At 38.4% G+C, this 24,411-nt stretch overlaps 1 protein-coding gene, 1 long non-coding RNA gene and 2 pseudogenes across 3 annotated transcripts; 3 read left to right on the top strand and 1 right to left on the bottom strand.

The window, feature by feature from the left end:
• Nucleotides 1-967: 967 nt before the first annotated feature.
• Nucleotides 968-4,466, bottom strand: LOC112185171. 2 transcript variants are annotated; one of them, XR_005806621.1, is made up of 3 exons: nucleotides 4,288-4,458; nucleotides 1,581-3,262; nucleotides 968-1,467 (listed from the first exon to the last, which is right to left on the bottom strand). It is a non-coding gene; the product is annotated as an uncharacterized LOC112185171 (long non-coding RNA). The 2 variants fall into 2 exon arrangements; XR_005806622.1 differs by lacking the exon at nucleotides 968-1,467 and having other exon boundaries at nucleotides 2,254-3,262; nucleotides 4,277-4,466.
• A 798-nt stretch (nucleotides 4,467-5,264) lies between these two features.
• On the top strand, nucleotides 5,265-6,335 carry LOC112165071 (annotated as a pseudogene).
• A 10,225-nt stretch (nucleotides 6,336-16,560) lies between these two features.
• On the top strand, nucleotides 16,561-18,329 carry LOC112193447 (putative UDP-glucose flavonoid 3-O-glucosyltransferase 3). The gene has a single exon (XM_024333596.2). The coding sequence runs from the start codon at nucleotides 16,633-16,635 to the stop codon at nucleotides 18,067-18,069; it is 1,437 nt and encodes a 478-aa protein (XP_024189364.1). The 5' UTR covers nucleotides 16,561-16,632; the 3' UTR covers nucleotides 18,070-18,329.
• Nucleotides 18,144-20,192, top strand: LOC112165068 (annotated as a pseudogene).
• The last annotated feature ends 4,219 nt before the right edge of the window (nucleotides 20,193-24,411 follow it).

The following is a 24,411-nucleotide window of genomic DNA, read 5'->3' as shown; positions in this document are numbered from 1 at the left end:
TTTTGTCGTCGTTGAACTTGGCCGGTTTTACATAATTTTCCGCCAAACTAATAACGACGAAATCGTTATTTTCTCGTTGAATGTCTTTTTAGCGATGAAAAAATTCCTCACTGAAGTCTCCTATTTCCTCGCCAATAACATGATGATTTAGGAGACCAAATTGTGATCACCTTTAGTGATGAACTGAAATATTCGTCGTAGAAAGTGGTGTATAGTGAGGAAATTATGTTTCTCGCAGAAAACCTAATGACATTTAGTGAGGAATCAACATATTGCTCGTAAAAAGTGACATTTACTGAGGAAAATAAATTTCTCGCAAAAAACGTGGTCGCTAAAACTTAAGTAAATATATTGGAGAACCCAATCGAATTGAGTTTTTCGGTCCGGTTCGGTGCGGTTTTGTCGGTTTTACGGTTCTAAATCCCAGCCCTAGTGGTGGCAGTGCCGAAGCAACAGGAGCTTGTGGTGCTGGCTTCTCCAAGGCTTTAGTTCTTTCTTATTACCAGCTCTAGATCTAGCTGCTTCATTTGCAGCTCCAAAATATAACTTGAATCCACAAATATCTAGCTGCTTCATTTACAGCTCCTAATCATGAAAATGATGCCAACATATAAAAAAATGTTTAGGGTCTGATGCATAGTTGCTGGTAACTTGTGACAAATATAGGCATACAGATGAAAGTTGTTGCAACTTACTTGACAATGTATGATTTTTGGGCGATGAATGCTGAGATTGATGATGCATTTGGAATATTGTTCGAAACCTTTTAAGCAGACATTCAATTCAAAAATTGGACCAAAAAAAGAAATTTAAATTCAAAACGTAATTTATTGCCGTGAGAGTGAAATCTTTAGGTAGCAGAACAAAACCTTATGTTTCGTAGAATTATCATTTTCTTTTGAATCATAAATTACGTAATGTATCTTTGGATACATATCTTTGGGACTCTTAGAATTATCATTCAAAACATAATGTATCTTTGGATATATAATTGAATCATAAAACTTTGAAGCCTAATATCCCAATTTCATACACAGAAGGGTGCTTGCAATCTTTCTAAAATGTACTTCATAGGGACTCTTCCAGCATCAGAGGAAGAAGAGTATCATAACCAAACAGGAAGGTCTTCGAACTGGCAGCCTTCAGTACCCTCATGCCTTCTTTCAATGCTTTAAGAACATGTCTCGAACTGGTGCTGTTTGTAACCTCTTAAGCGCCTGACAGTCATGATCACCTATATCACACTCAAACATTAATCTCTCAAGAAAACCATCTGATGCATCATTCTCATGTCTCTAAAGTGTTTAACCTCTTTAGTACCCTCCTAGGTTTGGTCTATGCTATAACTCTACTAGATCATGCTCAACTAATCACTGATGTATCTGAAGGGTAGGGGAAGACAATGCCTGATGCTCAATTGATGTTTCCTTGTCCCCTCCAATATTGACTTCCATTGGACATGCATCCCTAGAATACATAATGGTAAAAAAATGATTCAATTATATATCCAAAGATACATATATAACCAAGAGTCCCATGTGATACAAATAATAACAGATAAGTGCATATATTAAGCTCACCAGGTTGAAATATGACGAATGATAGAGAAATGTGCTTGTTTCAAGAGAAGCTGAAGCCTGGACTGTGACGAATGATAAGAGAAATTACACATCCACAACACATCTTTGAAATGTGTTGTGGTATGAAGACCCGGCTAACAATTTTACAGTGGATTTCACCTTCTTTTACTATTTTCCAGAACCTAGAATCTTAATTAAGTAGCTTAGCAACATATCGAATGGAATATCTAGTTATTTGACGCATTCAATCAAAATTGAACAGAGAGAAGCAGAAATTGACCTTCTCAGTAGTGTGAACCAAAGTGGCATGTATGTTCCTGCCACTCCATCAAATCTTTCCTAACACCTCTGTAACATGTAAATTTAAAGGGAAAGAATCATATCAAACTGATATACAAATCCAAATTGACCAAATAACACATACATATGAAAGTCCAGAACCGAACAAATTCAAATTTGACAAATCAAACTTTCAGATACTAAGCTTGGATATCACGGAAGCTTCGCTTATGGATTGAATTGAACAAATGTTGGGATCAAATTCAAAAAAATTTAAAACGAAAAAATCAAATTGAAAACCCTAGCTACGTGTTCTTCACCTCCAGTGCCGGCGCCTCGGCCTAATGTTCCACCTCCAAGTGCTTGTTTAAAAAATAAAAAATAAAACAAGCCATGATTTTCTATTGGAGTAGCTTCCAAGATAACCATCAAATTCAAATGGTAACAAACAATAGTCAAAGTAAATGCCTTGTCAAAAGTTTGAACACGGTAGACATTATCCGTGTAAAGCTGGGAGGTGATATGGTAGCACATCAAAACATTCAAATTCAAATTCAAGTCATGATATCCAAATTTATACAGATTCTGTGGGCTTGGCTCAAATTGATTTTAACAAACTCATTGCCATGCACAACCAGCTATCTCGAGATAAGATTATTCGAATTCAAAATCAAGACTCAATCTTATCTCCAAGACACTCTATAAAAGCAAGCACAAAGTTAAGGATACAGAATACACATCAAGAGAAAGGCAAAGCCCTGCTGCAGAGAAGAGATGAAGTGTTTAGCGACTTTGTTCGAAGGAGGAGACGACAAGCAGACGACGAAAAGGTTGAAGCCTCTCTGACCTACAAGTGCTATTTCTTTCTTTTTGCAGTGTCTCTTTTACTTGTGTCACCATGGAGCTGTGGAGGTCCCCAGAGCGGGCGCAATCTCGTTTACGATACAGGTGTATCAACGAGTGTATGACTATGACCAATCTGGTGGAATTTCTTTTTAAGCCTTGTTGAGTACCAACAAGCGCTTTGCAGCAGCAAACGGAGTATCATTTGCTCTGAAATTCAACAACAGTCCCCACCAAAAGCCTTCTACCTCCTGCCTTCCTTTCCACCGCAACTGAACAAATGGCCTTGCACCAGTTGCAAAATAAGCCCCGCAAAGAACAGATCAGCCTGGACATCAACCATACAAAACATAAAATTGGTGTCTGGAGAAGAAAGCTCACCCTTGATGTTCTCTTGGAGTGCTTCCAGCAACCTGCAGGCAAGAAGGAAAGCAACCAGAAAACTGGGACCAAGCCGTGAAGCAGAAGTCTCCTCATTTCTATGTGAGAAATCTGGACTCACTTTCCACCAATTCCTAGCGGTGAGATGGCGTTGTCAAAATTCCTACCTTCATTTGCACCTGCAGCATGTATATATATGATGGCTCTGTCAAAAACTTGAAAAGAATGACGGAAAGAATAATTGATCATAGACACTTGATTATTGTTCCCCGTATAAAAAAGAAGAAGATGACATTCATGAAATGACAGAGACAAAAGCTTTACACTCCTTGGAGCAATAATTATCAGAGTATGTGTTGCTGCAAATTTGTCCCCAGGTGCATTAAAGTAGCACAAAATATATATAATGAAGCCGAGCAAGAAATGTTTGCCACATGCTTGCTTTGAATAAAAGTCAGGCAACAAGGACCAAGAAACAATGCAAGTATAATAAAGCTTTGATCATGGGAGCAGTGGTTTAATAATGCAAGAGGCCATGCCAGAGTGATAAATTCATGTTACCTGGCGGTGGGAAATTGATGAAGTGATTAACACACATCAAGACAAAAATCAATTTGCAATCAAGCATAATTGTCAAACCATGCTGCTGCTGTATCTTTGAACTAAAGATAAAATTTTTCAAAACATCCAATTAAACAAATGTGGAGCAAGCTTCTTTTGAATGCAAAGGGTCAGAGACTAAGAAGCAAAGTCTAGCTACGTGTTTCTTTGTCAAATAAAAGAAGAAAAGAAAACAATATTCAAAGGCTACAAGTTTCCTCTAGTGCTCGTTGTGTGGCATGAAATGAACTCTGCGTTTTGTAGCACCTAATAATCAAATCTTGGCAAAAAGTAAAGAAAGACAAGCGGTGGTGTTAAAAGTGGTTGAAACTTGAGCTTTGAATTTTGGTATAAAATAAGGGGACCAAGCAATGGTGTTGCAGGCAAACATAAATCAACTTTCATAATTGAATGTCATGGGGGCAGGTCGGATTGTCAGCTACAAGACGATAAAATTGCAATGTGTTCGGGAGAGAAGCACAAACTGCAATCCCAGCTCACCAGGTGTTCAGGAGAGAAGCAAGAAATACGTAGACCAAATCAAGATCAATTGTTAGAAAATTTCTTCTCTGAATCAAAGAATGAGTTGTTACCTAATACGCACCTCTGAATGAGTGAAGTGCAGAATCAAGAGGATAACCCCTTTTATCTATACAGGGTCATCTCCGAATCAAGCTGACTGAAGTAATCTCCATCTCCAACTCAACCTCTATCTCAGCTGATGTCCACGCCAAAGAGTTCAAGCTTATCGAGTCATCCAAATCAAGGAAGACGTATACCAGATGGTTTTTTGGGAGTCCATTTTGTCGAACAGATTTGCTGGGTGCAGAGATGAAATTAAGTCATGGGTGTCCAGGTCTGCATCCACGGGTTGGGCTCATAATCTCCTACCAGCAAAATTTAGAGTAGTGCACAGCCCACTTTCGAAAGCCCGTAGCACAGCTTGGCAAAAGTTCAGACCCGATAAATTCTTCTTCAAAAGAAAGGAAGGGAAGGCGACACAAAGCCCACTTCAATACGAAGCTCAGCACATTCGGGTGTCCAAGTTAAATCAGTGGACACTTTACTAAAATCGGGTGTTCACCAAAAAATATTCTTTCGACGGGTCCAAAAATGCATATCCGTTGAATAAAAATTTGGTACAAAACCGAAAATTTCTAAGTTGAACTACAATGGTTTGATCATTTCACAGGGTATGTAGGCAGTCTGGATATAAATCTAGATGCAACCGCGACCTTCACCGAATCCCTGTTTTTTTGTAGACCAAATTCACCAGATCCATGTGACCACAAAAGTCATTCAAGTTCCCAACTCCAAATAACCTTAACACCCAAACACTTGACCAAATTTCTTTGGTGGGTCATTTACCCATCCAAGCATCCAAACCTTCCCAAAATCTGAACTACGAGTGGCTTGATCCCTTCTTGGGTACGTAGGCAGCCTGATAAACTCTCGGGCTGCAGCTGCAAAAACAAACGAACACACTCCTCTCCATTCGATTTTTGTCTTCATATTTGGAATCAAAGGGTCTTTTCTTGAAGCAAGGGATGGATTGTAATTAAGGGATACTTTTTATCTCAAATGGGTCCGAACTTAACATAATAAAAACTCTATTTCCGTTAATGAAATAGAGTGAGATTGTGTTGAGTACATTTATTTACTATTTTGCTCAACAGTGCTGCGCCATCAAGACGGCAAGGTCTGCATCAAGTTCAAAGACTCTGACGCTGAGTTGCTCATCCCGAGCTTTGTCAATCCCTTGCCAGCTGCTAAAGTCCTACCTGGCAGGGTATTCGTGAAGGAGGAAGCGGAATCATTTCTCAACATAATAAAAAAGTTTAGAGATACCAAGGGTATTTTAGTGAACACGTTCACAAACCTAGAATCGCATGCCCCTCATGCTCATTCATCTGATGCCGAGATCCCTCCCGTATATTCCGTAGGACCCCAAACAGTGATGAAAGTCGTGTGGATTCCGATGAGGCCAAGCAGAAGTATGATATCTTGAAATGGCTAGATGATTAGCCTCCATTGACTGTAGTGTTCTTGTGCTTTGGAAGCATGGGAAGCTTTGACAAGGACCAGGTGAAAGAGAACGCCCACGCCCAAGACCACGCGACGCATAGATTCTTATGGTCCTTACGCCGGCCTCCACCCATAGGAAGAATTCCTTCACCCATAGGAAGAATTACTTTTCCAAGTGACTACGATGACCACATAGAAGTCTTGCCTAAAGGGTTCCTCGATCAAACATTTGGGATTGGAAACGTCATAGGTTGGGCCCCACAAGTTGCCGTCTCAGCTCACCCATTTGTGGGAGGATTTGTATTCCATTGTGGCTGGAATTCCACGCTTGAGAGTCTTAGGCACGGTGTGCCGGTTGCCCCTTGACCATTGTACGTGGAGCAACAACTTAAAGCGTTTTAGCTGGTGAAGGACTTGGAATTGGCGGTGGAAATTGATATGAGCTACAGGAGCGATAGTCCAGTTCTTGTGAGTGCGAAGGAGATAGAGAGAGGAATAAGAGAGGTGATGAAACTTGACAGTGATATAAGAAAGAGAGTGAAAGAAATGAGTGATAAGGTCAAGAAAGCTTTGATGGATGGTGGGTCATCATACTCTTCCTTGAGACATTTTATTGATCAGATTTAAAATTCATGTTCATATGTGGGGTGCAGAAAGTGTTCAGACATACTGGGTAGATTTGTTGAACAAGTTTGCTTACTATGACTGTTGATGCATTTAGAGTTAAATAAATGAAATAGTAAGACATAGTTTATTCAATAGAAAATTTTTGCACCGACTTGGTTTGAACATATTTTCATATCATTAATATTACTGTATTATAAGTTCCTATTTTAGGTTGGTACATGTCTAATGCTTTCATCGAGTCTATAAGAATACATCTTTGATAATCTTGTCATTTGTTTTATTTAGATCTTCTTACACGACTCTGGATATTGATAAGGTGCATGTAGATGGTGGTGGTAACTTTCCTCGGAGATGAAAAAATAAAGGCAACAAAGAGCCGTCCTTAAAACAACCTAAATTCAATTTTTTTTTCTTTGGAGAAATTATTGTGTACTTTCAAAACGACTCGCTCTAGATAAGAATGACAGTAATGCAGCTCATTGGGATTAGTCCGGATGGATCCTCAATAAGAATAAATTTGGCGACAACTCTAGAAATATAGACAAAAATCTCCTATTTGTATATGGAATTGGTGACAGCAGCTAGCATATTCTAATCACTCGTCTTAAATTTGATTTATGGTAATATATAGTTGCTGTTGCTATTTTTTTTTTCCGCTAGAGCTATTAGTAACTTATGTTTCACACGATTAAAAAAAAAAAAAAAAAAAAGGTTTCACACCCTATTATTTCGTTTTGGCACTTGCTAACCATCACGTTGTGGAAAAGAGATAATATGATTATCCTTTCATTCATTGAAGTCTTCTTATTGGATCAGGATGAGTTTGAGATCCTAATACATTCCCAATGGAGATGGAGAATATTAGGGGAGACCCGCGGGAAATGGAGTGAAGATCACCGATGATTTTACAATAACCAGGCCTGCCATGGACATTGCCCCATCCTTGGTCTCATTTTCAGATCGACAGTCTCAACTCTCAATTAACAAAATCCTCAAACTTGATATAGAGTAAGAATAATTTGCAGATTAATTCTTTAATTGTTAAAGTAAAATGACAATTGGAATTGGTTTACTCATTTCATTTCATAGTCCCTTTATATAGGGATAGAATTACAACGGAAATATTAATTACATTAAATAAATTGAATGCTGATTGATCTATAATTGTGCTGATTGATGGTAATCACTGATTCCTTGATTCCTTCTCCGTCAGTTGCTTTGACGAAGACACACAATATGTTTTTCTTTTAACACTCCCCCTTGTGCCAAGTCAAAGACGAAATGGTGCATGAGTCGTTGCCTCACTAAAAACCTTGCCAAGTAACAATAAAAACCCTGTGGGACAAAAATACACCTTGGTCGAAGGAAAAGAGCACAACGCACCTTCTACATTTGAGGCTGACATGTGTGTGTTAGACTCCCCCTGACGTCTACACCTCCCCCTGATACTTGCATTAATCAAGGGAGTTTGGAACGACTTCGCATTCCTATGTTTTTCACATGTTTCTCAAATGTGGCCTTAGGCAATAATTTGGTGAACAAATCTGTCACATTCTCCTCAGACCTTACTTGATTCACTTGAATCTTGAGGAGAGCCTATTGTTGCTGATTATAGAACAACTTTGGCGATATGTGTTTTGTGTTATCACCCTTAATATAACCTAACTTCATCTGTTCGATGCAAGCTGCATTGTGTTCATAAATGCAAGTAGGCTCTTCAGTGGTAGAACTCAAACCACTAATCTCTCGAATATGTGCAATGATAGTTCTTAACCATACACACTCACGAACCGCCTCATGTACAGCAATGATCTCTGAGTGGTTCGAAGAGGTAGCCACAAGGGTTTGCTTGGTTGATCTCCAAGATATCGCCGTGTTTCCATTGGTAAATACATAACCAGTTTGGGAACGATCTTTATGTGGGTCAGAGACGTACCCAGTATCAGCAAAATCGACCAAAACGTCATTTGGCGTTTTAGTGTAGGGAGTGGCGCTTTCGCCGTCAACATTTCCTTTAGGGATTGCAGTTCCATATGCGGTCCCACTTGTCTCTCTGTAGGGAAAGAACAGTCCCAAAGTCAATGGTTTCTTTTAGGTATCAGAAAATGTTCTTGATACCATTCCAGTGACGCTACGTTGGCGCTGAGCTAAATCTAGCTAACAAGTTCACTGAGAATGCAATGTCTGGTCGAGTACATTGGGCTAAGTACAATAATGCGTATATTGCACTTAGATAGGGAATTTCAGCTCCCAACACCTCTTGGTCATCTTTCTTTGGACGAAATGGATCTTTCCTTGTATCCAAACTTTGACCGATCATGGGAGTGCTAGCAGGATGCGCTTTGTCCATGTTAAATTGCCTGACTTTTGGACATATGGAGACTGGTGGATTAGTATTCCACAAACTCGGTGTTCTAGTTCAAGGCCTAGACAGAATCAAGTTTTCCCAAGATCCTTCATCTCAAATTCGGATTTCAAGTAGCCCGCGGTTTCTCTTATTTCATCAAGAGTACCTATTATGTTCATATCATCGACATATGCTGCTACAATTGAAAATCCGGAACTTGTTTTCTTTATGAATACACAGGGGCATAATTCATCGTTCTTATATCCCTTCCCAATCAAGTAGTCACTTAGACGGGTATACCACATCCGCCCGGATTGTTTCAATCCGTAAAGTGAGCATTTCAACCTAATTGCAAACGCATTCCGTGGTTTAGAGTCACTTGACTTGGGTAATGTAAGGCCATTAGGCACTTTCATATATATCTCTGAATCTAGATCCCCATAGAGATATGCAGTAACCACATCTATGAGCTGCATTTCTAGTCCTTTGGAAACTACTAAGCTAACTAAGTAGCGGAACGTTATAATGTCCATTTTGAGAGAGAATGTCTCCTCGTAGTCAATTTCAGGGCGTTGTGAGAAACCTTGCGCCACAAGGCGAGCCTTGTACCTTAGGACTTCATTCTTCTCATTACGCTTTCTGACAAAGGTCCATTTATGCCCTACAGGCTTTACACTTGGTGGGGTTAGCACTACCGGACCAAATACCTGTCTCTTTGTCAGAGAATCTAATTCTGCCTGGATTGCTTCTTTCCATTTAGGCCAATCTGCTCTTTGTTGACATTTTGCAACAGAGCGTGGTTCGATATCATCGTGCTCTATGATTCCTTGAGCAACAGTATATATCATCAATGTGTATGGAAGATCTTTCTATCAACTCATACGCACTCTCATAATCCTCTGAGATTTCTTTGTTCTCTGGAATCATTTTTAACATCGGAGCGTCCTCCAGTATTGATTCATGGACATAACTATAATCAAAGACAATCTCATGAGAGGGATTCTATACATTGATGATTGGTTTGTGCCTTACTCGCCCTCTTCTTCCTTAGGTGAGTGTCAATCAAACCAAGTGACCTCCCCCTCTTCCTTGGGGAGCCACGGTCTCAACCACACCTCCACTAAGTGCGGTTGCAGTGCCTCTATCTGCGGCACCGTGCCTCTTGTTGGGGACATCTAACCTTGCAGGCACATTTGCAGCTGGTATATGTGATCTCGTCACTTTTGCGATATCAGTAAACGCATCAGGCATCGAATCTGCTACGTTCTGAAGATCGATTATTCTTTTCACTTCACTTTCACTTTGTGAAGTGCGGGGATCAAAATGAGACAGAGTGGGGACAAACCACGACAATTCCTGTCGTTCCCTTGGAAAATCTTTTTTCCTATCTCCCCCTAACGACGGGAAGACTGTCTCATCAAAGTGACAGTCCGCAAATTTAGCGGTAAAGAGATCGCCTGTCAAGGGTTCCAAATAGAGGATAATTGTTGGAAATTCGTATCCAACATAAATACTTAATCATCTCTGAGGACCCATTTTGGTGCGCTGTGGGGGCGCAATAGGCACATATACTACTCAACCAAATATGCGTAAGTGTGAAATGTCAAGCTCATATCCAGTTACCAACCGGTACGCAGAAAATGGTTGGCTAGTTGTGGGTCTGAAATGAATAAGTAAAGCTGCGTGCAATATTGCATAACCCCATGCAAATATAGGCAGGTTGGTGAGCATAACCAATGCCCTAGCCACCATCTGTAGCCTTTTGATGGTGGCTTCTGCGAGACCGTTTTGTGTATGCACATGGGGTACAGGATGCTCTACATCAATCCCAATAGGCATGCAATATTCATCAAATTCTTTTTATGTAAACTCTCCAGCGTTATCAAGCCCTATAGACTTGATAGGGTTATCAGGGTGGTGAGCCCTTAAACGTATAATCTGTGCTAGGAGTTTTGCAGCATTTCTTGTGGACAATAAAGCGACATGTGACCAGTGTGTCGAAGTATCCACCAGAACCATAAAGTACTTAAAATGGTCCGCATTCTAGATGGATAGGTCCACAGATATCTCCTTGTATCCTTTGTAAGAATGGAATGTTTTATTTTATATCTTTAACATAGGAAGGTCTCGATCCTGTTTTTGCTAAAGAGCAGGCTTTGCAAAAAGAGTGATGTGCCTTTGAAATAGTCAATGAGGCATAATGGGAGAGTGGTAGTGCTTCTGGTACTTCAGAAGGCAATGACTGCATTTGAGCAGTACTAGGACCGACACTGTGCAGTGTGAAGGATTTTTGTCCCATTTTATTTTTCACTCGAAAGAAGGGATGTCCATATGAGTTCGTTAAAATACGGATCATCATGTCACGACCGGGGTGCCCTAGGCTGTCATGCCAAAGCCTGTATGAGTCAGTGTCCCACATTTCACTATTGGTGACAGTATAGGATTCAATGATCCGAATCGTAGTGAGGTACAGTCCACTAGATTGACTCATAAGTTTCTCTAAAATGCGTTTCCTTCCACATTCATTAGAGGTAATATAAATGTATTCAGTTCCATTCTCACAGTGTGTTTTTACATGATAACCGTTGGCACGAATATCTTTGAAACTTAACAAGGTTCGATTAGCTCTTGGTGCATACAGAGCGTCTTTGACTTTAAATATATCTCAGATTCTTTAGAGTATTTCTATTTTAGTAGAATGATAATCTTTTCATTCTAATAATAATTTTTTCTCTAGATGTGTTGCTTTACATCTTTATATTGCAATTTCGAACCATGTAAATATGTGTAGTAAATAAATTTGAATAAATTCAGTGCTTGAGAATAAAATTCAAAATTTATTAATGAGCCAACGATAATCAAATCAAGGTCTTGTTCTAATTCATCAAACCATTATTGAAATAAACTTTAAGACCAAGTAATAGTCTAATTAAAAATGAGGCATTATGCCTTCATAACTGTTTTTGGAAAATAAATAAAGCAGATCAGTCAAGATTGAGAGCATCCATTGACTTAGCAAGTTCCTCTTTGCCATTGAAGTCTGCAATTGTAAGGTTGATGTCTAGGTCATGACCTCCTTCTTCCATATAGTGAGCCTCTTGTTCTTTAGACTCTCTATACCTCTTGTAATTGGCTGCTACTCTGTTGTTTTCTTGGCAGTTCTTGTGCCAATGCCCAATGAATCCACACCTATAGCATGGTTCATTGTCAACTCTTTCCTTTTGCATCTTGTTTCCATGATCCCTATGTCCTTTTCCACGTGGTGCATGGTTGCCACGTGGGTAGGGATCAACACGTCTAAACCCATTTGCATTGGAGTTCTTTTCACCTTTCATTTTTCCATAATTAGCCTCGGAAATTTTCTTTGTCCTAGTGGGCCTGGCATTGTTATTCAAGAGAATCTCATTATGTCTCTCAGCCACTTGCAGTAGGCTTATCAACTTATTGAAGGTTATGATTCTTTTGTTGTCATACTCCAACTGATACTGGTTCGCTAGTATAAAAGCTGAAGTAGGAAAGGTGGTAAGAGTCTTGTAGATCATATCATCTTCTGTGATTTCCCTTCCACATAAATTGAGACGTGCCTTTAAGCGCAACATATCCTTATTGAAGTCAATGACCTTTTTATAATCAAGGAAGCGGATTCCATTCCACTTAACGGCCAGTTCTGGGAGCAAAGTATCGTGAATGTTCCCAAAACGTCCCTTAAGGGCATCCCACAATTCTTTGGGTGTCTTCAACTGAAGGTACTCCCAGCGTAGGCTAGGATCAATATGTCGCCTCAGAAACATTAAGGCATCTGCTTTCACCTTATTAGATAGTTCATCATCTTTAGGGTTGGTAATGGTGGCGGTGTAGTCTTTTGCCACAAAGGCAGTTTCTATATCGGAAACCCAACGGTGGTACTCAAGTCTTTCTGAGTCTAAAATGTCAAACTCAGGTCGAGTTGGATCAGCCATCTACATAAAAGAAGAGGGAAGATATAAATTACGCAGTCATAAAGACATCCACGTGAATTATTTTCCAAAATTATGAATTAGATTTCAAGACCAAGATTCGTAATGGTAACATTTTTTTCTTCGATGCTATGTGAAAATACTTTATCACAGTAAGTGTGTGTGTATAATGCGCATGAATTTTCATTATCATGGCAAAACGCAATTTTTGTATATTGCATTCTAAAAATAAGCATAGCACAGTTAAACATAGCATATATAAGAAATAAAGTACATGACATGCTCAAATTTCATAAATATACAACAAATTATATACTACACATAATCATAGCAAATTATATAATAATAGCAAGAATATATCATGCATAAAATAAAATGTAAACAATAGTATAATACAAAGCATGTGTAGACATAATTTATATAAGCGTAAATAAAATAAAAACATGCTCAAAATTTCATAAATAATATATAACAATATATATAGATATATATGGCATGCTCAAAAATAAAATATATAATCATGCTTAAAGGTAATTATATAAAGCATAAATGACAAAGCATGCTTAATGATTAATATAATCTAACTAAGCATGCTCGAAAATTTTATAATAAAAGCATATATAATAAAATCTAAAGCATGCTTAAAAATAGAAAAGATAAATCAAATTCACATGCTTGGTTAAAAAAAATAAAATAAAGAAAACATACTTGATTTCGAGAAAATAAAACAATCCTAGCGCACGCGTGCGTAGCGATGTTTTTGGACTTTAGAAAGACTGGGCCGCTTCCTCTCTCTTTTTAGCAATGGGCCACAGCGCCTTGTTTTTTTTTTTTTTTTTTTCCTGGGCCGCAGGACCTGTTTCTTTTTTTTTTTCGGGCCTCAGGCCAGCTTCCTTTTTTTTTTTGGACAATTGGGCCGGCTCTTTTCTTTGGGCCGGGTCAGCTCTTTTTTGTTTTTTTTTTCTCTCTTTCGCGTCTTCCTCCTTCTGCTCTTCTGCTTTCTCCGTTTGGTTTGCAAGTGGGTGTAGTGCCTCAATCTGGGTCATCGAAGCAGGTTGGTCCGGGACTTGTTCAGCAAATCTGATCGTCGGAGGTCTGGGTACAGTGGCTATTGCTTTTGAGTCGTTGGAATCTCGTTCGTCGTTCTTCGACGAGTTTGGGTAGGAAATGGACAGGAGATCATCTGGTCTGGGTCGAAAAAACCTACTGGTCGGAGTGTGAGGAACAGGTGCAGGTCTGGTCACCGAAGTCTGGTGCTGCAGGGATTGGTGCTGGGATCGACGCAGGCGGGTTGGGTGGGCAGGGGCGGGTTTGCCGGCTGGGTTGCTACAGTAGCGATGGGTGGAGGCGGGGATGTTGCTGTCGCCATATCGAGATGGAGGCCGGTGACGTAGGCTAGGCGTGCCGGGGGGGCACTCAGGCGGGTGGTAGCCTGCTGTGCTAGCAAGGGAGGCTGGTGGTGTACTGCTGTGGGGTTGACGAAGGCCGATTTTTTTTTTTTTTGGTTGTTGGTGGCGGCAGAAAAAGAAGAAAATATTGTTTTCTTCTAGGGTTTTTTTCTTTTTGATAGAAAGAAAACTAGAAAATTAGGATTTTTTTCTATCTTTGGCTATTGCCTCTGAGTGTGCTGATAACGTGTTAAAGTAAAATGACAATTGGAATTGGTCTACTCATTTCATTTCATAGTCCCTTTATATAGGGATAGAATTACAATGGAAATATTAATTACATTAAATACATTGAATGCTGATTGATCTATAATTGTGCTGATTGATGGTAATCACTGATTCCTTGATTCCCTCTCCGTCAGTTGCTTTGACGAAGGCACACAATATGTTTTTCCTTTAACATTAATTAAATTATATCGTGCCCTTAATTAATAATCGTGAGTCATGATTGTTAAAAGTATAGAAGAGTCAAAGTCAAGAAAGTCAAGGTCAACGGTGCATACATTTGCTAAGTAGTATAAATAGGGATAATCACTTTTACTATAATCAGTTGCAACCATCGTACAATTACCAAAGAATTTCAATACCGGTTGCCTCTTACTTTTCTCTATGTTTCTTTGTCTTCAACCTCTAGTTAGGTTTTCAATTTTTGCCTTTGTTGCTTTACCTTCAAACTTTCATCATCATGACCTTGATTTTTAGCAATGATGACAAAAATCATGTGCATCGTTGTTTGTCCAGCTCTTCAACCATTAGCTTGGTCAATATCAAACTTCATCTTCTTGGTACGTTGTAGTAATCCATATAAAATAGTAGATTATTCTACTATTTTTTCTTTTTGATAAGATTGTTAACAATTTATTGTTTATCAAACATTGCTTTCTTCATCAGTTCTCTACAGATAAGTTAATTTTGATATTGTTTTTTTACCTGGTCGACTATTTTAGTATATCCAGCTCATGTTGCTCTTCAACGACTTTAGAATATTTAGCTACCATTGTACTGTTTATTTTCTTCATTTTCTTTCGAAACAATATCCATTCATTTCTTGATGTACCCTTCATTCACTTCTCTAGCTCACACCATTGAATTTTAGCTACCATTGTACTTTTCATTTATTTCCTTCCTTTTCTTTCGAAACAATATCCATTCATTTTTTGACGAACTCTTCATTAACTTCTCAACTCACGTACACCATTGAATTTTAACTAGGGCTACAAACAACGCTTTTTTTCTTTATGATCTTTTTTTTTTTTTTTTAATAAACAAACAACTCTTTCTTTGTTGCGGATAATTTTTGATAAATTTTGTTGCCGACTTTAAATGTAGAAGTGTAGACCTAAAATTCAGTGAATGAGAATGACTTAATTTGCTAATAATTTTATTCAATGTGTATGAGACAGACTAATCATCTGCATCATAGTTCATATTCAATTCATCAACGTACTTTGACGGGAGACCAAAATAAACATTAAATATGGTGCTTTAAGTGCTTGGCTTCCACATCCCTCTTTCGTAAGTGGAAAAATAACCTAAATATCTCCCACCTAATTAATAAATTAATAAATTATAAACTAAAGCTTAGTTACTACTAAAACTAATTGGTAATGATCATAGAGTTTAACTCTTATAAACAAATATTTCTAATGCACGATTAAACACTCCTCATTCTCACAAGTCCCTGCATATGTGGCAAATTTTCAAATTATACACGTGGATAATTTATATTAGTCTATTAGATAATGAGAATGATGTGTGACTGAGAGGTTTTTACGTGTGATAAACCTACTTTTACATTATGATAAAGTAATGTGTGGATCAAAATTGAAATTAATTATTGATAAGGATTAATTACAAGAAAAATTATGGCCCTAGACCATGGTCACGTGATGGTCCTGGTTAATGTATTTGACTTATATGGCTCGGACCATCACATAGCAATGCCACGTGGTAATTCGGTATAGAATAATTATTTTAATTACAAAGACCAAAACCTTTATACATAAACACATTTACAAGGTCTCAATTTTGTAATAAGGTAATTTTTTTTTCCCTAAATCTGGCCGAGATTTGAAGATTTTTTTTTTAAAAAAAAAACTAGATATTTGATATCCCAATTAAGTAGGATGTAATTCCCTCTCTACCAACTAAGCTCGGGATTGGTTTATTTTCATATAACAAGCTATGTGTCTTTCATGAAGTTTCGCATAAACTGCATGATTTTGACTTGGTTTCCAAGTCTTTATGGTCCCCGTACAAGATTTTTCAATTCAATTCGAAATTGAAAGGTTCAGACACTGAGAAACAGCATTTGGCCAATGACAGCAAAGGCATGACATCACCTAAATCTTGGAACACAAATAAAGAAGTTTGACTGGTTGTAACAAAAAAAAACCAAGAAGTTTGACTGATATCTAAAGCACCAGCCAACCACATGCATGCACGTGCTTATAAATACATGTCTCTGTTAGCTGAGCTTTTCATTGCAATACCTTCCAGACAATTTAGACCTTCTTCTGAGAACTATTTGCATCTCAATCTCCTAAATGAAGCAATCGGCAGAGCTAGTGTTCATCCCATCCCCAGGCATTGGCCACCTCGTGGCTACGGTGGAGGTCGCAAAGCTCCTCCTGTCTCGAGATGATCAACTCTTCATCACCATCCTCATCATAAAGTTCCCGTTCAGCACAGACGGCACCGATGCCTACGTTGAGTCCTTCGCGGACTCTTCCATATCACATCGGATCAAGTTCATCAACCTCCCACAGCAGAATATTGAGACACAAGGTAATAGCACCATCAACTTCTTGAACTTCATTGACAATCAGCAAACCAACGTTAAAGATGTTGTCGCCAAACTCATCGAGTCCGAGACCAAGAATCGACTCGCCGGGTTTGTCATCGACATGTTTTGTACCTCTATGATCGACGTAGCCAACGAATTAGGGGTTCCTACCTACATGTTTTTCACATCCCCCGCCTCCATGCTTGGGCTCTTGTTCCACCTTCAAGCACTTCGTGATGATCACAACAAGGACTGCATTGAATTCAAGGACTCAACTGCTGATTTGGTGGTCCCGAGTTACTCCAACCCCTTGCCAGCTGCTAGAATCTTACCTAGTATCCTTTTCGAAAAGGAGACCGGCAACAGGTTCCTCAACTTGGCCAAAAGGTTTAGAGATGTCAAGGGTATTTTGATAAATACATTCACAGAACTGGAGTCGCATGCCCTTCTTTCTCTCAGTTCGGATGGTAAGATCCCTCCGGTGTATCCGGCGGGACCCATACTAAACGTGAAGAACGATGACAACAATGACCAAGTGGATTCGAAGCAGTCGAAGCAAAAGTCTGATATCTTGAAATGGCTCGATGATCAGCCTCCGTCGTCTGTAGTGTTTCTGTGCTTCGGGAGTATGGGAAGCTTCAGTGAAGACCAGGTGAAAGAGATTGCCCGCGGATTGGAGCATGCAGGGTTTCGGTTCTTGTGGTCCCTACGTCAGCCTCCACCAAAGGGACAGATTGGAATGCCCAGCGACTATGCCGATCACACCGGGGTGTTACCTGAAGGGTTTCTTGATCGAACGGCTGGGGTCGGAAAAGTTATAGGGTGGGCGCCACAAGTTGCCATATTAGCCCACCCGGCAGTCGGAGGTTTCGTCTCTCACTGTGGGTGGAATTCCACTCTGGAGAGCTTGTGGTTTGGAGTGCCGATTGCCACGTGGCCCTTGTATGCCGAGCAACAAGCAAATGCATTTCAGCTAGTTACGGAACTAGGGATAGCCGTGGAAATTGATATGAGTTATAGGAAGGAAGGTCCAGTTGTTGTGACTGCAGAGAAGATTGAGGGTGGAATAAAGGAGCTAATGGAGCTTGATAGTGATGTAAGGAAGAGGGTGAAACAGATGAGTGATAGTAGCAAGAAAGCTTTGATGGATGGGGGGTCCTCATATGCTGCGTTGGGACACTTCATTGATCAAATTTAAAGTTTATGACCGCATTTGGGGGAAATCTTTGATATTGTCTATGATGATAAACTCCATTCAGTGTGTCATACCATATGGCCATCATGCATGACTTTGAGAGTGTTTGATTCTTATGTTATTTCCTTATATAGGAGCATGGTGAAATGACTATATAGTTCTTTTCCGTTTGGAGAAACTGCATGTTGTACTGTTTTTGATTTTATCTTACATAGAATTAGCTTAGTGAAATAAATATATAGCTTGTTCTTTTCCTTTTGACATGGAGAAATTGTCTTGCACTTTATTGATTATTCGTTCAGCTTTTATTTTTGTCAAGTGGATGCGTCTAGCTAGAAACTGAAACTAATAGGATTCCATTTTTAGACGCATCTCACAAAACCAAAGTAATTAGATCTATATTGATGTCAGGACCATATGTTTAGCATTTGTTCTCTTACATACCAATATAGCCGTAGGGGTATTTATCAATATACTTGGACATTAATTTTTATCAATATAGACTCAAAAATACGAGGAGACTAATCAAAACTAGCCATGATATAACAATGAATGAAACTGATTATTTTCTAAAATAAACATATCTTCAACAAAGATAAGTCAAATCATGTGAAGTTAAATAGCATTGTCTGCAATCTTTCAACCTCGATTTTAAAACAATGACTTACGAAACTTCATTTTACTTATGACAGATGAGTTAATTTATTGTGTTCAATGACATAAGTCACTTAGAAATAGACTTTAGCAAGTGAGCAAAGCAATGACATCACTCATACATTGTTTCCCAAGAAAGATAATCATACATTTAAGTACCTAGTCCTGAAACATGTTAGTTAGCTCAGAAGAATCTCAATCTTCCAAAAATGGAGAAACCTAGCCTGCAGGGCTCGTGTTCATCCCATCCTCCGGTATAGGCCACCTAGTTTCCACTTGAGGTTGCAAAGTTCCTCCTGTCTCTTGACAACCAACTCTTGATCACTGTCCTCATCATGAAGTTTTCGGCTATTTCCAAAGGCACTGATGCTTATGTTGAGTTATTTGAAGACTCTTCTTCTCCCATATCACAGCGTATCAAGTTCATAAACCTCCCACATGTCAATATGGACCATACGGAAGGCAGTGTCCGCAATAGCTTGATCGGTAATTCGTTGAAAGTCAGAAACCCCATGTTAAAGATGCCATCACAAAACTCTGCAAGTCCAAGACTCAGCGAGACCTAGAATCGCATGCCCTTCATGCGCTTTCATCTGATGCCGAGATCCCTCCCGTATATCCGGTAGGACCCTTACTTAACCTTAACACTAATGAAAGTCGTGTGGATTCCGATGAGGCCAAGCGGAAGTATGATATCTTGAAATGGCTAGATGATCAGCCTCTATTGTCTGTAGTGTTCTTGTGCTTTGGAAGCATGGGAAGCTTTGGTGCGCAAGGACCAGGTGAAAGAGATCGCCCACGCCCTGGAGCATGCGGGCCATAGGTTCTTGTGGTCCTTACGCCTGCCTCCACCCACAAGAAGAATTGCTTTTCCAAGTGACTACGCTAACCACACAGGAGTCATGCCCAAAGGGTTCCTCGATTGAACAATTGGGATTGGAATGGTCATAGGTTGGGGCCCGCAAGTTGCCGTCTTGGCTTATCCATCTGTTGGAGGATTTGTATCCCACTGTGGGTGGAATTCCACGCTTGAGAGTCTTTGGCATGGTGTGCCGGTTGCCACGTGGCCATTGTACGCGGAGCAATAACTTAACGCGTTTCAGCTGGTGAAGGAATTGGAATTGGCGATGGAAATTGATACGAGCTACAGGAGCGATAGTGCAGTTCTTCTGAGCGCGAAGGAGATAGAGAGAGGAATAAGAAAGGTGATGAACAAAACTTGACCGTGATATAAGAAAGAGAGTGAAAGAAATGAGTGATAATGGCAAGAAAGCTTTGATGCATGGATGGTGGGTCGTCATACTCTTCCTTGGGACATTTTATTGATCAGATTTAAAATTCATGTTCATATATGTGGGGTGTTGAAAGTGTTCAGACATACTAGGTAGATTTGTTGAACAAGTTTGCTTACTATGACTGTTGATGAATTTAGAGTTGAATAAATGAAATAATACAACATAATTTATTCAGTAGAAAATTTTTGCACCGACTTGGTATAAACATATTTTCTTATCATTAATATTACTGTATTATAAATTTCTATCTTAGGTTTGTACATGTCTAATGTCTTCATCGAGTCTATAAGAATACATCTTTGATAATCTTGTCATTTGTTTTATTTAGATCTTCTTGCCTAACTTTGGATATTGATAAGGTGCTTGTAGATGATGGTGGTAACTTTCCTCGAAGAATAAAAAATAAAGGCAACAAAGAGCCGTCCTTAAAAAAACCTAAATTCTATTTTTTTTTCCTTGGAGAGATTGTTGTTTACTTTCAAAACGACTCGCTCTAGATAAGAATGACAATAGTGCGGCTCATTGGGGTTAGTCCAGATGGATTTCCAACCTCAATAAGAATAAACTGTTAGATTCAATATGAAACATAAACTTATAACTCAAGTATACTATCTCAAATGTTAGATCAATGTTATGAAATAAAATCATAAAAATAACTTGGTGGATTGCTGCCATTATCCATTAGTGATCTGCTGCCGTTATCTATTTGATCTTCTCCTAGATACACACCGTATCTCTCTTTATTGCTTGATGGGACAAACTCAATGAGAGCGTTTTTATGTTCTAGTTGGGATCAAATACAAATTCCACTCTATTTATAAAGCTGTTGAACACAGCAGTTACATGGCAGTTCCTTCCATCAAGGAACTGTCAAAATAACTTCCTAATAGATTTGTCTGGATAATCACACATTTGAATTTGAAATTCTTTAACAGATATTCCAATATATAAACTTAATTCAATTACTTAAAAAGTTTATATATATTAGTTAATGTATTTACTTTTGAATTTAAAATGGCTCATTTACATTAACTGATACATACAACATACAGCATATAATAGCTAGTTCATATCTATTGCTATGCAATAGGTATGATCTCACAATCTCCCACTGAACTAGATATTATATGATGTATACCATGTAAATAACCTATTTCTTTATTGTGCACTTGAATTCAAAAATACTATCTGTTTTACAAAACCCTGTCAATTAAGATTTACTAAGCTAGATCATATAAGAGAATGACAAATTAGCAAGTTATCAGTCTTTTATAATCACATCGTAGTAATCAAAATTACATGGATTACCTCAAGCGTGATCATGCTTGTTATGTAGTAATCGACTTTCACAAGCATTGGTGATCCTGATGGAGTTATTCAAATTGCATATTTGCTTATGTGAAATCAGCAACATCTGAATGTATATACACGCTAAATTATGCAGTGCTATATTTGAATAAAACAATTTCATTCAAAATTGTATGAATGAACTTGATAATGACTGAGATGATTAATAACAATGCATTACTAAATAGTTTCAATAGATACTAGTAACTTAGTAATAACCGTCGATACTGCCTAAAACTCCCATTTTTTTCCACATGTTTCATGAACACAGAATTCGGCAATGCTTTGGTCAATGGATCTGCAAGTTGCTCTTTTGTACCTATCTTGGTCACCTCTACTTCATTGTCCCTCACACTTTCTCGCACAAAGAAATACTTAACATCAATGTTTCTAGATCCAGAAGTCATTTTGTTGTTCATTGAAAAGAACACAGCAACTGCATTGTCACAGTAAATGGTCAATGGCCTTTCAATTGAATCCACAACTGTCATTCTTGAAATAAAATTTCTTAACCACAAGGCATGTGCATTAGCTTCATATATTGCAATGTATTCTGTTTGAAAGGTTGAAGTAGCAGTTAATGATTGCTTATTAGTCTTCCAGGAAATGGCTCCACCAGCAAACATGAAAATATATCCAGATGTTGATTTCAAGTCATCCAAGTCCTGTTTGTATGAAGCATCTGTATAACATTCCACTTTCAATTCTTGATCTTCAATCCTTTTGTATACCAGCATGTGATCTCTGGTAGATTTCAAATATCTCAAAACTTTCTTTCCAGCAACCCAATGTTCATGTCCAGCATTTGATTGATATATATCTGGACAACATATTGACAACAAAACTTATATCTGGCCTGGTACAAACCTGTGCATACATGAGACTTCCAACCAATCTAGCATAAGGTACATTCTCCATGGTTTTTCTCTCTAGAACATTTTGAGGACATTGCCCTTTGTGCAGCTTATCACCTTTAGAAACAGGAGTATTTCCTGATCCACATTTTTATAGACCAAAATCTCAGCAGCATCTTATCTATGTAATTCTTTTGTGATAATCCTAGCATGCTTTGATTTCTGTTTATGCTGATTTATATTCCAAGTACATAGTGAGCTTCCCCCATATCATTCATGTCAAAGTTCTTCATCAAAAATTCATCTGTGTCTTTCAGCAAACCAATATTGCTACTGGCTAATTAGATATCATCCACATATAAAATTAGAAATATGAAATGACTCCCACTAACGTTGTAGTACATACACTCATCTATTTTATTTTCTTCAAAGTCAAAATCTGAAATCACAGCAGCAAATTTTAAGTACCATTGTCTGGATGCCTACTTGAGTCCATAGATGAACTTGTTGAGTTTGCAGATTTTCTTTTCATCCTCAATAAACCTTTCTGGTTGAAGCATGTAGATATTTTCTTGCAGGCCTCCATTTAAAAATGCGGTCTTAACATCCATCTGATGCAATTCTAGATTGTAATCTGCAATAAAAGCCATTATAACTCTGAAGGCATATTTAGTTGAGACTGGTGAAAAAGTCTCATTGTAATCTATACCCTCCTTCTGATTGTATCCTTTTGCCACAAGCCTACCTTTGTATCTTTCAATCTTGAATTTACAGCCAACTGGTTTCAAATCAGCAGTTTTATCCAAGGTTTTATATCTCTGTGATATTTCTGATATATCCCCCGATATCTCCTTTTTTCGACTGACCGATATATCTTGGGGGGTTAATATCTTATCTTTTACCATTTCTGCGAAATTTCCCCAACATCGTCAAATATCCCCGATATATTAGATATTTGCGATATATCCCCGATAAAGTGAAGAAATATTTGTAAAATTTGATATAAAAATTAAAAAAAAAACTCAGTAATTCTCTAAATGAAAATTGTGTGAAGAGAGATCTCCTCAAGGCAAATTTGAGTGAGGAGAAATCCCCTTAAGGTGAATCTTGGTGAGTAGAAAATCCCCTCAAGGTGAATCTAGGTGAGGAAAAAAAAATCCCCTCAAGGCTAATCTAGGTGAGGAGAAATATCCTCAAGGCAATTTTGGGTGAGAAGTAATTCTTTAAATGTAAATCTGTGTGAAGAGAGATTTGGTACTGTGTAGTCTGTGTCTCTATGACTATGTTTGTAACTCTGTATGTTGAATAATGGAAAATCTTGTATACTGCTACTACAACATGAAGCTGCGGCTGTGAGATAGACAGGCAAAGAATAACGTGGTCAATGAAAACAACTCTATAGATCTACTTCATGTTGCAAGCGAGCCGCTTGATTATGGCATTGATCCACTTCATGATTGGATTATGCCTACACACCTCGATGATGAAGCTGGAAGACATCTTCCACAAGTTGTAGAAACTGCAACTAATGTTGGAATCAATGTAAATAGAGTCTTATCTGAAGAAGTTGTTAAAAACCTAGAAGATAATTCAGATAGTGATGATGCGTGGAGTGGTACAGCAACTCCAGATAGTTCTAATGATGGTGGAGAGGGTGGTAGCGGAACAGGTGGTGGAGGTGAAAGATATAGATATGGACAATGTTCTATGGATTGAGGATTAAACCAATTTAGCTGTGAATGAAATTTTGATCATACCACCCAAGATGAAGACCACGGAGTGAGAACAGCTGGTCATGGTGCTTAAGAGAAGATTCGATATGGGAGGAGGACTAGAGGTGCAACTGATGATCAAAGTACCCCATCTGATGTTTCTTCAATTGTCTTAAGTTTTGACTCTATCAGTTTAGGCACAGAGCGCAGTGAGATCTCAAATGAATCTTATGAAGGCAACAATCAATTTGGTTATGATGGTTATGGATATAATTAATATGGAGAAATATATTATCAATCATCCAGTTGGGTTCATTCTTATTATCCCCTTATAGGGGAAACAGTCGGCAACTCTAAAGAGATCTATAACTATCATGTTCATCACTACAATTCGCACTATATGGCTCATATATCTTGGTCTGATTATTGCATTTTCGTAGACCAGCGAGCAACTTTTCAACCCCCTAGAGTCTCTTTTTGGAT

This window comes from Rosa chinensis, chromosome 1, assembly GCF_002994745.2.
Source record: "Rosa chinensis cultivar Old Blush chromosome 1, RchiOBHm-V2, whole genome shotgun sequence".
Classification (NCBI taxonomy): Eukaryota; Viridiplantae; Streptophyta; class Magnoliopsida; order Rosales; family Rosaceae; genus Rosa; species Rosa chinensis.
The sequence above is the reverse complement of the archived record's forward strand: the minus strand, read 5'-3'. Positions and strand labels throughout refer to the sequence as shown.